At 40.6% G+C, this 16,732-nt stretch overlaps 1 protein-coding gene across 5 annotated transcripts in view; it reads left to right on the top strand.

The window, feature by feature from the left end:
• The window catches only part of DNAJC1 (DnaJ heat shock protein family (Hsp40) member C1), a 197,837-nt gene that overhangs the window by 165,435 nt on the left and 15,670 nt on the right, over positions 1-16,732 (top strand). For all 5 annotated transcript variants that reach the window (XM_073334216.1, XM_073334217.1, XM_073334218.1 and 2 more), the window contains one exon: positions 6,124-6,243. In XM_073334216.1, the coding sequence (XP_073190317.1) occupies positions 6,124-6,243 (120 nt within the window). The remainder of the gene's footprint in view (positions 1-6,123; positions 6,244-16,732) is intronic.

Below are 16,732 nucleotides of genomic sequence, written 5' to 3'. Positions count from 1 at the left end.
ATCTGCAACCTCTCAGACCGCCTCTTCAAAGCAGTCTTGACGAGCCCAAATAACTATACTTTGCAACATCAGTTGCCACCTACACATCTGTCATGCCCCTTTGGAACTCCTCTTTCACAGCAGTTGGGAGAAGATCACCTCCAACATATGGGTCTTGGAGATTATTTTGAAGTTACTCCATTCAATTCACATCCTTCTCCCATTACTACTCTTCTTCCCTGCCCTCTTTGGAGACCCTTCTCCCAAGAACCTACATCACCAGGAAATAGATCATCTGTTATGCATCGGGGCCCTAGAACCGGTACTGGTGCAACTCAGGGGCAAGGGGTTTTACTCCTATTATTTCCTGATATGCAAGGCGAAGGGAGGTTGGAGGTCCGTTCTAGCTCTAAGGGCATTAAACAAATACATGAAGGTGCAGAAGTTCAAGATGGTCACGCTAGCAGCTATTATTCCAGCTCTAGAGCAAGGAGATTGGTTTTCAGCCCTCTACTTACAAGATGTCTATTTCCACATCTCAATACGACCATCACACAGGAGATTCCTATGGTTTACCTTTGGGCAGGACCATTAACAGTAGGGTGCTCCCATTTGGTGTCTCCTCCACACCCAGAGCATTTTCCAAGGTTCTCTCTGTCGTAGCAGCGCACCTGCGAACATTGGGCATTGTGATCTACCCATATCTAGATGACTGCCTCTTCAGGACTTCCTCATTTCAGGACACTATACGAGCCACCTAGACGACCATGTGCACATTTGCATAGCTGGGTCTATAGCTCAACTTAAAGAAATCAGCATTGACACCGGTACAGCGACTGGAGTTTATCGGCACCTACCTTGATGTAGTACAAGTGAGAGCGTTCTTCCCGTTACACACTCACCCTCTTACAAGTCTCATAAAGACAGTCCAGGCCAGCCCTCAAACATCGGCCGGGAACTGCCTGCAGCTGCTAGGTCATATGGCAGCATGCAGCTTCATCACCCCAAACGCCCAGATGTTCATGGGGTGTCTTCTGATGTGGCTCACTTCTGTCTGTCCCCTGAACAGGGACAAACTAACCAAACTGCTGTCACTGCCCTCTGCATTAAAGCACTCCCTGGACTGGTGAAAAAGGCCCATCCAATGTCCGAGCAGGCATTCCATTCTTGCAACTGATTCTGACGGATGCCTCCCTAATAGGCTCACCTACATGACTGCAAGGTTCAAGGCAAGTGGTCTTCCACAGAAGTGATTCTCCATATCAGTCTTTTGGAGCTAAGTGCCATCAGGAACACCTGTGCACACTTTCTGCCTTTCATCAAGAACACCCACAGAAAGGTCCTGGTGAACAATATGACCTGTATGTTTTATATAAATCGCCAGAGGGGTGCCAGATCTCTCTCCCTCTGCACAGAAGCTCTCAAACTTTGTAATTGGTGCACCCATAACAATGTGCTCATCTCCGCTGTCTAACTACCAGGGATACAGAACGTGACAGCCAACAGCCTCAGTCAGTACTTTTCTCACAACCATGAATGGGAGCTGAACTCAGAGATGCTTTGAGACCTATTCGCTCTTTGGGGAACCTCGACTAGAGATCTCTTTGCTACTTACCAGAACAAGAAATGTCCTTGTTACTGCTCCAGGGCCAGCCTGGGGAATCATTCACTCAGAGATGCCCTCATCCTCCTATAGGACAGAGATCTCTTGTATGCCTTTCCCCCATTTCCTCTTCTATCCAAGGTCCTGTTGAAAATTTGATGAGACAAAGTAAGAGTTATTCTGATCCTTCACCCCAACCTGCAGGTCCTCCACCTCCCAGATTTGGCTCCTTCTTGGTTCCAAGACTTAGAATGCTCTGAGAGGTGAAAGACGTGTTGCTGTACAGCTGAAAGTCTACCACTTGATGTACTTACCTACAAAAATAGAAATGATTCCAAGTTCGATGTCATTCTAAGCACACAGACCCAACTTTGTCTTCCCTCCCTCTGATTTTTAGATTACATTTTAGACCACGAAGTCAGAACCGTCACTCAGCTCCCTTAAGGTACATCTTGCTGCTGTAACTTTCCAGTTACTAACCATCAGATAGACGGATACTTGGTGTTTGCTCAGTCACTGACACATAGATTTCTTAAGGGCATTGGGAATCTCTTCCCGCATGTGAGACCATCTGCTCCAACCTGGGATCTTAACCTAGTTCTCAGTGCTTTGATTGGACCTCCTTTTGAACCCATGGCAACTTGCTCTCTCATAACACCTGTCTATGAAGACAGCATTTCTAATTGCCATCACCTCAGCTAGGCACATAGGAGAAGTAGCAACCCCAATGGCACACCCAACATATGCTGTCTTTTTTTAAAGACAAAGCAACTCTGAGGCCGTATCCCAAGTTTCTCCCTAAAGTTGCCTCCACTTTCCATGGGAATCAACAGATCCATCTTCCCACTTTTTAAACAAAATCACATCGTGACAACAGGGAGGCAATTTTGAATATGCTAGATGTTAGAAAAGTACTAGTATTCTACTTGGACAGGACTAAGGACTTCAGGAAGTCCCCTAAACTTTTCCTTTCGTTTGCAGAAAGTTCCAAAGGCTCCGCGATATCGGCTCAAAGATATCCAAATGGGTCTTGGGTTGCATTAATTGCCGGCTACAAAAGTGCCATGTGAACATCTGTTCTCACTTTCGAGAGACATAAACAAGAAGCAGGCAGCATTATCTCCTGCAAATGTAAACAAACTTGTTTGTCTTAGCGATTGGCTGAACAAGAAGTAGGACTGAGTGGACTTGTAGGCTCTAAAGTTTTACATTGTTTAGTTTTTGAGTGCAGTTATGAAACAACAAAAAAATCTACATTTGTAAGTTACACTTTCAACGATAAAGAGCTTGCACTACAGTACTTGTATGGAGGTGAATTGAAAAATACTAGTTCTTTTATTTATCATTTTTACAGTGCAGATATTTGTAATAAAAATAATATAAAGTAAGCACTGTACACTTTTTATTCTGTGTTGTAATAGAAATTGATATATTTGAAATGTAGAAAAACATCCAAAAATATTTAATAAATTTAAATTGGTATTTGATTGTTTAACAGTGCCATTAATCGCAATAATTTTTTAATTGCGATTAATTTTTTTGAGTTAATCATGTGAGTTAACTGTGATTAATCGACAGCCCTAGTTCAAAGCTGAGGCCTATAGCTCTGCTTACTTTCATTTTGTATTCAGTATGGAGAGTTAATCCCAGAGCAGGGCTTTTCTGATGCAAAATCTGAATGCTTGTGTAGTCACAACAGCTGTCCCCTCACTATGTGGTATCTTCCATTACCTAACTGCAGAGATGAATTTTGGCCCAGTGTTTCAGTAATATTGGACACACATGGTTTTAAGTGACAAAGCAGTATGCTTATGCATTCATTTGAGACTCTCAGTTACAGCTGGCTCCAGATCAGAACAGGGAGAATACATTCACACTATGGCCACCCTCCTGGCTGCTTGTAGTAGTTGGATCATAGTAGGCGCTGTTGCATCTAAAGACACAATTATCTATTGCTGAGGAATTGCAAATTCACTAAAGCTCTTTACAGCACTTGTGGTTAATAATGGATTCCTAAAAAGCTCCATCAAAGAATTTCAGACCTACCAATTTTATGTCCTTATTTTTATTTTATTTTTTAAAATTGTATTGTATGTTACCATCTTATTGAAATATTTTTTTCATTCAGTACATTCAATATATTGGTATCATAGATGCACATAGAATTAGTAGGTTGTTTTGTTTTGTTTTTTAAAGATCAGTATTGTTTTTTAAAGATCAGTAGACAGTAGGTTTTTATTAGAATTCCTATATGATGGTGATAGCTAAGGAAAATATTTGTTTACTTTTGTAACATTTACACACAAGAATTAAAATATGCAGCACATCCAAGAATCAAATCTGACAAAAAATTGTTTTAAAGAATTTAAAACGTATCAGACAATTTGTTACCTCTAAAATGTTTCTAGTAGTGCAGAAATATGAATTCGATTTTTGTGTGAAATTGTTTGGATATGCTTTGAGCATTGTGTTAAGATACATCTGTGCAGCTACTGTTGTGCTTCAATCATTTACATTTGAAATCAATGTAAAACATAACTTTCATTTGTTACTGAAACAAATTGCATTTACTAATGCTTACATTCAATGTGTGCAGTTCTATACTACTTATGAAAAACTTATTCATAAAAATTCTCTACTTAGCCTCTTTTATTTTAAAAATAAATAAATATTGCTGGAATTATATTTTCAAAACTAGAATATTTATAGGTACCCAATAACTTCACTTCTCTGAACCCCAAAGTTATGGAAAATGTAAATAAAGAGGTTTTAATTCAGAACATGTAGGCTTTTATTTTGTACAATAAATAAAATGTAAGGTTACTGTGTGATTGAGACCTGGTTTGTATTTAGCATGTTCTCCAAAAATCACTAGTATACACTACATATATAATAAAGTGGGTATGTATGTGCTATATCTCACACACACTACTCTGTGTGTGTGTGTGTGTGTTACATTTAAACTACGATAGATAATGAATTCATGCTTGTATTAAAAACTATATAAATATGAATATTTGAGGCTTTTAGCATTTGATGAACAAAGAATTACGTGGCTACAAAATAGAACAATTGATAAAATCCTCCCCACTATTGGCTATTATTTACTGTCTCTTAAGTGGCAGGTTGTATTTATGCCAATTTATCTGCTTCAGGGAACATTCTTGATAGCAGAACAAAGTGAATAAAAGTAGTTTGCTTTGCAAATGAATGCAAATGGTAGAGCCTTTCGGGAAGCCCTTTAACAGGGGCAACGCACTTTGATTATGAGTGAAGCTGCCATTTGGACATGGTGAAAAGAGCACGCTTGAACCATTGATTGGGGGAGACAGTAAAAAGTCAGGAAGGGCCCGTTAAGCTTGCAGTGCGGCAGGCGGATGTCAGTGTGGTTAGAGCACAGTGGGAGAATGACAGGCAGGATTAGTGTCAGGGAGAAGCTTTGCTGTAGCTGTGGAGATGGTCCCTGGGGTCACTCACCTCTGACTGTTGTTCTGTGCTGATGGCTCTGTAATGCAAACTGCTTGATATATGTCTGTTCATTATCAGAAATGGTGATTAGAAAAGGTATTTATCATAAAGGATTCTTTTAAAAAAAAAAACAGAAATGGTTAACTTCTTTTTACAAATGCTTAGTTCAATTGTCACTACTTTTACTAGTGTGGAAGGCTGGTACAGAGCCTTGTCTTCTTGGAGAGGCAATTTAACATACAAAGATTTAATAGTTAATGTTTTACCATATCTGAGGAACCAATGTTTTTCACTTTTTACTCAGTTTTATACGGTTGTCATAAAGGAGGAAATTGTGTACAATTTGCAGCATGCTGTTACAGTAGAACATGGTTTTATACTTTGGTTATTGGGCCTTGTTGCTCTTTGAAAATGTCCAGTTTCTTTCTGTTAATGTGTGCAGTGCACAGAAGCCACAGGGTTTAGGTGCTTTTAAAAAAAAAATTCCCAGTGGAACGTAAAATTGTCAGATTTCACTCCTGTATTGTGCCAAAATGTTAAAATATAATACATTATGGGTGCTTTAACAACAGACTGAATTGGGCATGCTATTTTAAGATACAGATTTTTAAATAACATTTAGGATTATTTTCAGTATTTTTTTTAACTGAGGACTTTTTAAAGATTTCTCTTCCTTTATATATCATTCAGTTATATGTAAGAGGATTTTATATATTATTTAAAATGTTGATATCTTAGACTGTGGTTTAAACTTTAAGTAGTAAAATTGTTTATTTTGCTTTTTTTTCATAGTGACCTAAGTTAATTGTGTGTACTGCACTAATGTACATTTTGTATATTAAATATTTTAATGGTTCAAGTTCCTTCACTGATGGTTGTTTTTATGTACTGTTCTCTATAACAGAGTGGAAGAAACAGAGCATTCAACTAACAAGCTTTGGAAACCATATTAAATTACATTGTTACAACATCCATTATTTGATGGATAAAATACTGAACAAAAACATTACATAAATCAAACTCCATTTTTTTCATTTTCCCAGCATAATAAATGTTTTACAAATGTTTTGCAGGCACCTGAATGGACAGAAGAGGACCTTAGCCAGCTGACAAGAAGTATGGTTAAGTTCCCAGGGGGGACCCCAGGTCGATGGGAAAAGATTGCTCACGAATTGGGTCGATCAGTGGCAGATGTGAGTTCACTCAGATTTGCTTTGTATGGAGAGTGACAAACCAGAACAAGACAGGCAGTGTAGAAGGCAGACGTAGATGGGGACCAACATTGTCTTTTGAACGAGGCTGCAATCCTTTTAGGACCTGGAAGGGAACCATTAACTAACTAAGTAAGAAGCAGATGTCAGCAGTCCCTTGCTCCACAATTAACAGCTGTAACTGATCAGCTGTATGGGGGATTCTGGTGCTTAGAGACCTGAGCTACTGTAACCTGATAACAGAAAAACAATGCCAGTTTTAGTGTTCATAGTAACCCCTTTTAACTGCAAAAGGACATTTGTGAGACTTCGTTAAAGTTTACAGTTCTGTTTAAGCCAGGTTTAAAAAAAAAAAGTATGAATCAGCTAATAGCATTTAGACAAGGGGTTTCCATTAATTAAACTGAAATATTTCTACAAAATGATAAAACAGTTGGTCTGAGATGGATACTATTGCAGTTCCTATTTCCAAGACTATAATATGGTTAACAATGGTATTGTGTAAAATAATTAATATCCTTATTCAAATACATATTTTATAGTGGTGTGCCATATATATACTAAAAAACTGTACTTAAGGATTTAAAGTGTTATCCTGAACGCTCTTGAGTGGTCTATAAAAAGATTTTTTTCATTTTCAGTAACAGATCACTTGTACATGCTCTACAGTGTCTGCAGAGGACCATTCAAAAGTCCTTTAAGTTGATCCTATTCCAAAGAGTCCAGCGGGGGTTAAAGAGAATAAGATTTAAATGTTTAATTCTGTTGATGCACATTTTGGAGCTTGATGTTCTGGATTTAGTAATAAAAACCTAGCAAAGATACTTTTTTTTAAAAACCAAACCTTCATTTACTCAAATGGTTATAAATTTTCCTATAGGTTACCATGGGTTCTCTGCAAGCCAGTTTATAAAGTGTTTTTACTTTTTCTCTGGAAACAAACACAGAAAGGTGTGTTTATCCCTATTGTGATGTCATTAAGAAATTAAATTAACCTATATTGTATCCAGGCAAGCTGTAGGGATCTTGATGTGCATATGACTACGCAATTCATAACACAGTATACTGAAGATAGTGAAATATGTTGTGTCCTATTTAGAGATAGGAGTGTCTCTCACTTAATAGTACTGGCCGGGGAGGGCCTCATTAGAAGACACTTTATTTTACTCAGCAGTTGTAAGCAATATATTTTATTGTAAGCAGCTTGACAGTGTACTACGTGTGAAAAATAAATCTTTAAACACAGACTTGCAAAAAAATTAACAAAATCTGCCTGAGACAGACCATTGTCGTCATTATTATTATTTATATTACTGTAGTGCTTGGGAGCACTAGTAATGGACCCCATTCTGGTAGGCACTGTACAGACAAAGAATAAAAAGACCAAGACATTTAGAATCTGTCTTTGAATATCTAGTGGGTCCATCACTAAAGTCTCCAGGCGCTAACAAATTACATGATGCAAAAACCTGTCCTGAAAGATTACATTCTACACCCTTCTTCATCTATTGTGGAGTGTCTCTCTCTCTCTCTCTGTGGTGTGTATGTATGTAAAAAATGACAGGTTTCAGAGGAACAGCCGTGTTAGTCTGTATTCGCAAAAAGAAAAGGAGTACTTGTGGCACCTTAGAGACTAACCAATTTATTTGAGCATGAGCTTTCGTGAGCTACAGCTCACTTCATCAGATGTTTACCGTGGAAACTGCAGCAGACTTTATATACACACAGAAATCATGAAACAATACCTCCTCCCACCCCACTGTCCTGCTGGTAATAGCTTATCTAAAGTGATCAACAGGTGGGCCATTTCCAGCACAAATCCAGGTTTTCTCACCCTCCACCCCCCCACACAAATTCACTCTCCTGCTGGTGCTAGCCCATCCAAAGTGACAACTCTTTACATAATCAAGTCGGGCTATTTCCTGCATAGATCAAGGTTTTCTCACATCCCCCCCACCCCCATACACACACAAACTCACTCTCCTGCTGGTAATAGCTCATCTAAACTGACCATTCTCCAGGTTTAAATCCAAGTTAAACCAGAACATCTGGGGGGGGGGGGGGGTAGGAAAAAACAAGAGGAAACAGGCTACCTTGCATAATGACTTAGCCACTCCCAGTCTCTATTTAAGCCTAAATTAATAGTATCCAATTTGCAAATGAATTCCAATTCAGCAGTTTCTCGCTGGAGTCTGGATTTGAAGTTTTTTTGTTTTAAGATAGCGACCTTCATGTCTGTGATTGCGTGACCAGAGAGATTGAAGTGTTCTCCGACTGGTTTATGAATGTTATAATTCTTGACATCTGATTTGTGTCCATTTATTCTTTTACGTAGAGACTGTCCAGTTTGACCAATGTACATGGCAGAGGGGCATTGCTGGCACATGATGGCATAGATCACATTGGTGGATGTGCAGGTGAACGAGCCTCTGATAGTGTGGCTGATGTTATTAGGCCCTGTGATGGTGTCCCCTGAATAGATATGTGGGCACAATTGGCAACGGGCTTTGTTGCAAGGATAAGTTCCTGGGTTAGTGGTTCTGTTGTGTGGTATGTGGTTGTTGGTGAGTATTTGCTTCAGGTTGCGGGGCTGTCTGTAGGCAAGGACTGGCCTGTCTCCCAAGACTTGTGAGAGTGTTGGGTCATCCTTTAGGATAGGTTGTAGATCCTTAATAATGCGTTCATCATCTGGACCCATGGAAAAGAAGCCCTTGAGGAATTCCACCATGATTTCAACAATTTCCATCCCACCACCAACCTCAGCCTGGTCCAGTCCACACAAGAGATCCACTTCCTGGACACTACAGTGCTAATAAACAATGGCCACATAAACACCACCCTATACCGTAAACCTACTGACCGCTATTCCTACCTGCATGCCTCCAGCTTTCACCCTGACCACACCACACGATCCATCGTCTACAGCCAAGCTCTGCGATACAACCGCATTTGCTCCAACCCCTCAGACAGAGACAAACACCTACAAGATCTCTGTCAAGCTTTCTTACAACTACAATACCCACCTGCAGAAGTAAAGAAACAGATTGATAGAGCCAGAAGAGTTCCCAGAAGTTACCTACTACAGGACAGGCCTAACAAAGAAAATAACAGAACGCCACTAGCCGTCACCTTCAGCCCCCAACTAAAACCCCTCCAACGCATTATTAAGGATCTACAACCTATCCTAAAGGATGACCCAACACTCTCACAAATCTTGGGAGACAGGCCAGTCCTTGCCTACAGACAGCCCCGCAACCTGAAGCAAATACTCACCAACAACCACATACCACACAACAGAACCACTAACCCAGGAACTTATCCTTGCAACAAAGCCCGTTGCCAATTGTGCCCACATATCTATTCAGGGGACACCATCACAGGGCCTAATAACATCAGCCACACTATCAGAGGCTCGTTCACCTGCACATCCACCAATGTGATCTATGCCATCATGTGCCAGCAATGCCCCTCTGCCATGTACATTGGTCAAACTGGACAGTCTCTACGTAAAAGAATAAATGGACACAAATCAGATGTCAAGAATTATAACATTCATAAACCAGTCGGAGAACACTTCAATCTCTCTGGTCACGCAATCACAGACATGAAGGTCGCTATCTTAAAACAAAAAAACTTCAAATCCAGACTCCAGCGAGAAACTGCTGAATTGGAATTCATTTGCAAATTGGATACTATTAATTTAGGCTTAAATAGAGACTGGGAGTGGCTAAGTCATTATGCAAGGTAGCCTGTTTCCTCTTGTTTTTTCCTACCCCCCCCCCCCCAGATGTTCTGGTTTAACTTGGATTTAAACCTGGAGAATGGTCAGTTTAGATGAGCTATTACCAGCAGGAGAGTGAGTTTGTGTGTGTATGGGGGTGGGGGGGATGTGAGAAAACCTTGATCTATGCAGGAAATAGCCCGACTTGATTATGTAAAGAGTTGTCACTTTGGATGGGCTAGCACCAGCAGGAGAGTGAATTTGTGTGGGGGGGTGGAGGGTGAGAAAACCTGGATTTGTGCTGGAAATGGCCCACCTGTTGATCACTTTAGATAAGCTATTACCAGCAGGACAGTGGGGTGGGAGGAGGTATTGTTTCATGATTTCTGTGTGTATATAAAGTCTGCTGCAGTTTCCACGGTAAACATCTGATGAAGTGAGCTGTAGCTCACGAAAGCTCATGCTCAAATAAATTGGTTAGTCTCTAAGGTGCCACAAGTACTCCTTTTCTTTATGTAAAAAATGTTTTTATAGAGAGTCTTTCACACATGAGATCCCAAAATGTTGCCTCTACATGCCCAGTATTGGGGGAGAGAAAGAAGACTGCTGCTCAGACTCCTCAGAGAGAGAGAGAGAGAGAGAAACTGAACCACTGTGTCCTCTGTCCTCTGAGCTATCTGGTGAGAGATGCAAAAGATATATCCCGTAAGCACTGAGCTGGCAAGGAAAAAGGAATCATAAGAGATTTTTTACAAGAGGAGTCAGGATCTGGAAATATACCTGCTATAGCATTGATTTCTTGTGGTCTGTATGTAATGGTGGCTTCTGCTGGAGCTAGCCACCCATGATTACAGAATGAGTCACAGCTGGAAGAGATCAGGATGATTGCCCTATAAAGAGCAGCAGGAGGCTGCAGAGAAGGGGGGAAGCGCAGGAAATTGTAGTGTGTGTGAAGGGCTCCTGCAGGGAAGACCACAAGACCATGGGAGATGTGACAGAGCCGGAGCCTAGGGAGGCTCCTGTTGGGAAACCCAGATGGAGTTTGGGCCTACAAATTGGAGGCCTAGAGGCCTGTGCCAGAAAGCGAAGTTCCAGCTAGGATGAGCTGAGAGGATGGGCTGTGAAAACAGACTGGGACAGAAGAGTTCCAGCTGTGAGAGAAGACACCAGAACTAAGTATGGAGTGTTGTGTGGTGATGGACTTTATTTTGGAACTTTGAGGATTAAGAGGAGTTCATTATTAAGCCAGCTCCAGACAGAAGGAGATGTTGTTATGCACATGAAAGCCTGTATGCAGTTCTAAAGGGGCCTGCAAATGGGGACTAAAAGGGCAGGGTTCCTGCAAAGTGAGCCTGGCCAGAACCTGGGGGGGGGGGAAGGGGGTGTCAGTGAACAGGCACCCCAATATGTAGCCCCAGCAATAAAGTAATTTATGTAAGCCTTGTCTATACTAGGCTTTAATCTGAACCCTTCCCACTAATGCTGGTGCAGCTCTGCTTTTGTACACCAGGCACCAGCAATCACGATTATATTTACCACTGTATTGCATAGACCTGCACTGAGCAGGCTTCCATGAAATGGTGCTTAAAAGGACAGCAATTGCTTGGAGCCCTGTGTACATTAGCTCCCCCACCATTGATGCTTTGGTGTTAGAAACTGGAGTTAGGAACTACCATAAACATAGATATTAGGTTATCCCTTGTCAAAAGTGAGATGGAATCTTTATTTACAGCCTAGTCTAGCATTATCCAGGCCAGAGGGTCACTGGCTTTCTCTCATGTAAGGAATGAACCAGAACTCTTACATGTGGTCTTCAAAGCAAAAAATAATAGTGTGCAATGTTCCCTCTAATTGTTTACATCCATGTGCGGAATTAATTTTATGTGCATCAATATGGAAGTGATGTATGGCGGGGGTGAGGCCAAGGGATTCGGGATGGGGACTCAGGGCTGGGGCAGAGGGTTGCGGGGGGTGGGGGTTCAGGCCGGGGATGAGGGGCTCTGAGCTGGGGTAGGGGATTGGGATGAGGGGTCTGGAGTGTGGAAGGGGGGAGGGGTTCAAGGTGTGAGATGGGGCTCAGGGCTGGGGCAGAGGATTGGGATGCGCAGGAGGTGTGGGCTCTGGGGTGGGGCCAGGCATGCGGGGTTTGGAGTGCCCCAGCGCTGCAATGAGGAGAGAGGACTCCCCCCAGAGGAAAAGGCGCCTCTTCCCGGCCACGTAGCTTAGAGGGAACGTTTTGTGGGCTTTTTCTTCTTTATAATATATCCAGAGAGCCTGAGATTTTTACAATAATTCTTGCTTACTTTTTGCCTAGAAGTATCAGGAGTCTTGTTTTCTCTCTTTCTGCAGAGAATTCTTTGTAGGACTTGTAAACTACTGTATTTGCATCTTTGAGGATTGCTTCCAAGTGTTTGTCAGGAGCTTGGCTAAATAGGTATTAACAAAAATAGTGTTGTTTTTTTAAATAATCCAAGTAGAAATCTTCCCTCTTTTCAACTGCTCAAGTTTCAGTGTTTTATGATGTCATCATCCTGCTGGCTCTTTTTAATCAACAAAAGGTCCTTTAGCAAAAACAGTAGAAAAAACATAGTAATTTGCAATGTTAAAGAAGAAAACCCAAAAGCGCTGACCCTTATGCATAAAATAGAAGCAAAAAAAGAGCACCAGCAGATTTTTTTTTCTTCCCACTCTGTAGGTCATCTTATATTCCTTTGTGGTGGTGAGATTTGCAATACCAAACTGTTCTGAGATCCTCATTTCCACTGCAATTCTTAAGCAGAATGAAGTGATTTAAGGAGAGTGTTTCTGGCTTTTGTCAACATGTCAGATCCTTAATGTTGTTTTAACCGTAGTCTTTTTGTGGTTTCAAGTGTTTGTTTTTTGTATGTTGGCTTTTGTTTGTGTGTGCATGGGGGAGGGAGTTAATAATTCTCATCCTGACACAATATATCATATAATATGCTTTTGGCCAGTCTTAATTTTTTTTTTTAATTTTTTAAAAAATAATTGGGCTTTTGGCCTTTATTTCTTTGAATAAAACTGCCTGAAAAGTTTGCTTTTATTAAAAAAAACAAACAAAAAACAAAAACCTGCTTAGAAGTATCAGAAATGCAGTGTACTCTTCCTTGGTTCTGCTACACAACATCTTTGATACCTGAGCATTGTGAGCATAATATGTCTTGTGAACTCTCTTAGTTTGCAGTGAGATGAAGGCATCACTGTTCAGTGTCTTGGCCAAACAGTGGCTAGAGGGAGTTCAGGGGAAGGGAGCTCATACCTTGCTGCTTATCAAGGTAAGGGAGGATAATCCTAAATGGTTCAGCCACTTGAAATCTGTGCTGTCAAAGAGGTGGTGTAATAGCAGTTAAGTTCCTTCTTAGCAGCCCATGGCGCTATGCCTCAGTTTTCTCATCTTAGGATAGCTGTTTGAGTCTCAACAACGCCTCCCCTCCTGGTTCTGGGGTCTGGTTCCACAAAACCTCAGAAAAATATCTCCAGTAGTCCTTGCTGAGACTCCTGAGCCTTTCCCTCAGGCTTGATTTCCCTTTGGGCTCATGGGAATGTCTTGTATTGCCTATTTCTTTAAGCTTTCCCCTAAAGTTTGGTACAACCATTTTTCATTCTTCCATGGGGCATTTCTACAGCCTTTTTTTAGCTCCAACCACCACAGCTGCTGCACCTTCCATAGCTTCCTCTCTGAAAAGACTTGCAAGCAGCCTCTGCTCCATTCAAGTTCTCTCATTCCAGGCCTTCGACCTGGCCATTGAGAAGAACCCCTTTCTCTGACCGTGTTCTTTCACTGTATGGAACTGCTGCTTCTTTCACAGTCTGCACAGATTTCACCTGATCCGCTGATCACATGACCCTTCCTGGTCATGTGCTCTGGTCAGGTACTTCATCTAGGGATTCCCAGTCCTACCTGGGAGCTACATTACTCAGAATTCTATCTTTTAAAGGGCCTGGGGCTTCATAAAAAGCATGCTGAGCTCAACCAGCAAGTGCCCTATTACAGTGGGTGTCTTCAGCCCAAGTTTCAAACCTGAGCTTTCTCCTTCAGCACTCTAAGGGACAGGAATGTAAGCAGGTGGGTTTTCCATCCTGCTGTAAACAGAATATACACACACTTCAAACATCCCCTTTCCTGTGGTTTGGCTTTACTGTTGACTCAGATAACAATAACAGACTGAGTTTTATATCCTATGTGCAGGTCTATGTTGCAAAGTTAGGTTGGCTTAACTACATTGCTTAGGGCTGTGAAATATTTTGTGCCCTGTGCGGTGTAATTAAGCTGACCTAAGCCATGCTGTAGATACCACTTAGTCAACAGAAGAATTCTTCCGTTGACCTCGCTACTGGCTCTTGGAGAGGTGGATTTACTACAGCAGCAGAAGAAGCCCTTCCTTTGCTATAGTAAATGTCTACACTGCAGCTGTGCTGCTATTGTGTTTCTAGTAGAGACATACCCTAAACTTTCTTACCAAACGTGGCTTTTCTTAGGGTCTCCTGGCCAGGTATCATTTGCTTCTTCCTCTACTTCCTTCTGCCTCTCAGATGCATATCCTGGTGGGAGTGAAGATCCAGCTGCCACTATGACTTAATAGGGTTTATATTTTTATGCAGGGTTTAAGCACACAACATCATATGACTCATCAGAGGAGTCCTGTGTCCCTATGCAGACTCTACAATCCTGCTACAGACTATTACCCTGTTACGAGGGGGAAAGACTGCTTTCTGAAAGGGGCAAACACTTCAAACCCTGAAGCATAGTTGAGAGCAAAGAATATGTGACAATGAGGGGAAGCCAGTGAGAGGTTGGGGACAACTCTGCTCTCCCCCCAAAAAAGGCTTGGGGTGGATGGAGGAAGGTTTATAGATACTGACAAATATAGAAACAAATTCCTTATTTGTTGGGAGCATACTGAATTTCTTATCTTGATTCAGTTAACAATCTGTTAATTAAATTGATGCAAAAAACTGAAAAGAATCTCCCTGAATTGACAGACACAAGTGTGAAATTAGAAGTCGTGTAGTCACTGATGATGATTAGTAGTTATTTTGTAAGCCTTAGTAGTTTGGTTGTTCTTAAATTCAAGAAGTCTACACACAATATCTTCACAGTTGCTTTTTCTCCTGCTATTAAAAATTACCAGAATCAGCTATGACCAATTTGGATAAGCATCTGGTCTAACTTAATATAATTTATCCACAACTCCTTGCAAATAGGGATTTATAATATAATAGACAGACCCATAACTATATGGCCTTACTGGTTGCTGCTATAACTTTGGTCTTTTGATGTACATGGAGTTTTTGTACTACTATAGTAATTCTAAGATCACTCAAGAAAATTGTCCTTAATCAACCAGTGTTTCAAAAACTCCAAAACAAGCCAGGTAAGGCCAGGCTCAATGTATCCATGTGTCTAATTATCTAAAACTGTATTATTTAAATTATCGAAAAATGCATCCGATGACGTTAGCTGTAGCTCACGAAAGCTTATGCTCAAAATGGTTAGTCTCTAAGGTGCCACAAATACTCCTTTTCTTTTTGCGGATACAGACTAACATGGCTGCTACTCTGAAATCTAGTAGTTTCATGTGGGACTTGTAAATCATCTTAATTCCATCCAAAATGGAGCTCTCAAACTGATTGGTATCATGAACTAAGACTGTATTTGTAACTGAAAAGATAATACAACTTTAAAAATCATTTTCTCTGCAATTGGCTTATGGTATTAATTAGATTTGTTTTCATCAAGTGTTTTGATTCTGAAAGGGAAACTGGGTTCAGTTTATTCTAATTGCAGTTCCTGCCTGCTGACCTGCTTACCTGTACAAGTGCTCTCTGTCGGCCTCAGCACATCTGGTCTTTGACCCATTTTCCTTGCTGAATTTGTAGCTTCAGGCTTAGGTCTCATTTCTGTCTTTTAGTTCTTAAGGAAACAATTGCCCTTAAACAAAAGACAAAATTGTACATCTGAAGTGTTTAAACAGTGTGGAAAACTAATAATAGATCCTAAATTAGGAAAGGAGATTTCAAGTGTGATATTCTTATCAAATTAACATTGTTTGTCAAATGAAGATTTATTACAAATGATACAACTAGCATTGTTAAATTTAAAGGCACAGAAAAGGGATTGGTATATGACATTATAAAAATATAAAGTTCATGGCCACACAAGATCTACCTTGGTACACATAAAAAGTTTAAAATGTTAATTTATGCCTTTCAGCAAATTATTTTGGTAACCACAAAGGGCATTCAAATTGTAAAAATAACAGAGGAAATAAAAACTGTCTGGCATGCAAAACATACTTTGAATGTGATTATTAACTGCAGGTTTTCTAAATTAAAGGCAAAGAGATCTCAGATTTCATACTTGTGAAGTAATATCATTCTCTTGCCTGAGAGGATGTAAACTGATTCTTGCTTGACTCTGTGGTCACTAATCTCTTGCATTCAGGTTGCGATAGCAGACAGATAGGGGATTTGCTGCCAGCATGGAAAAAGGCCGTGGTAGGCAGCAAAACAACGGACAGGTGGATAGATTTAAGCAGACTTTACTAATTAGCATGTTGCCTGACACTATGAGGTAAGAGTTCTGTAAGCTTCCCCATATGTCAAAGGAAAGATGATGAAATAATTAACGAGCTTTGAGCTATTCGGGCTGAGCTCCTGGGTGCATACTAATTTTATACTTGTATGCTTTATTGTAAAAGGAGTTGCTTATTTTTCAAAATATACAAACTA

The sequence above is a fragment of the Lepidochelys kempii genome, chromosome 2, assembly GCF_965140265.1.
Source record: "Lepidochelys kempii isolate rLepKem1 chromosome 2, rLepKem1.hap2, whole genome shotgun sequence".
In the NCBI taxonomy this organism is placed as follows: Eukaryota; Metazoa; Chordata; order Testudines; family Cheloniidae; genus Lepidochelys; species Lepidochelys kempii.
Note: the sequence above shows the minus strand (reverse complement) of the source record. Positions and strands in the feature narration are given on the sequence as shown.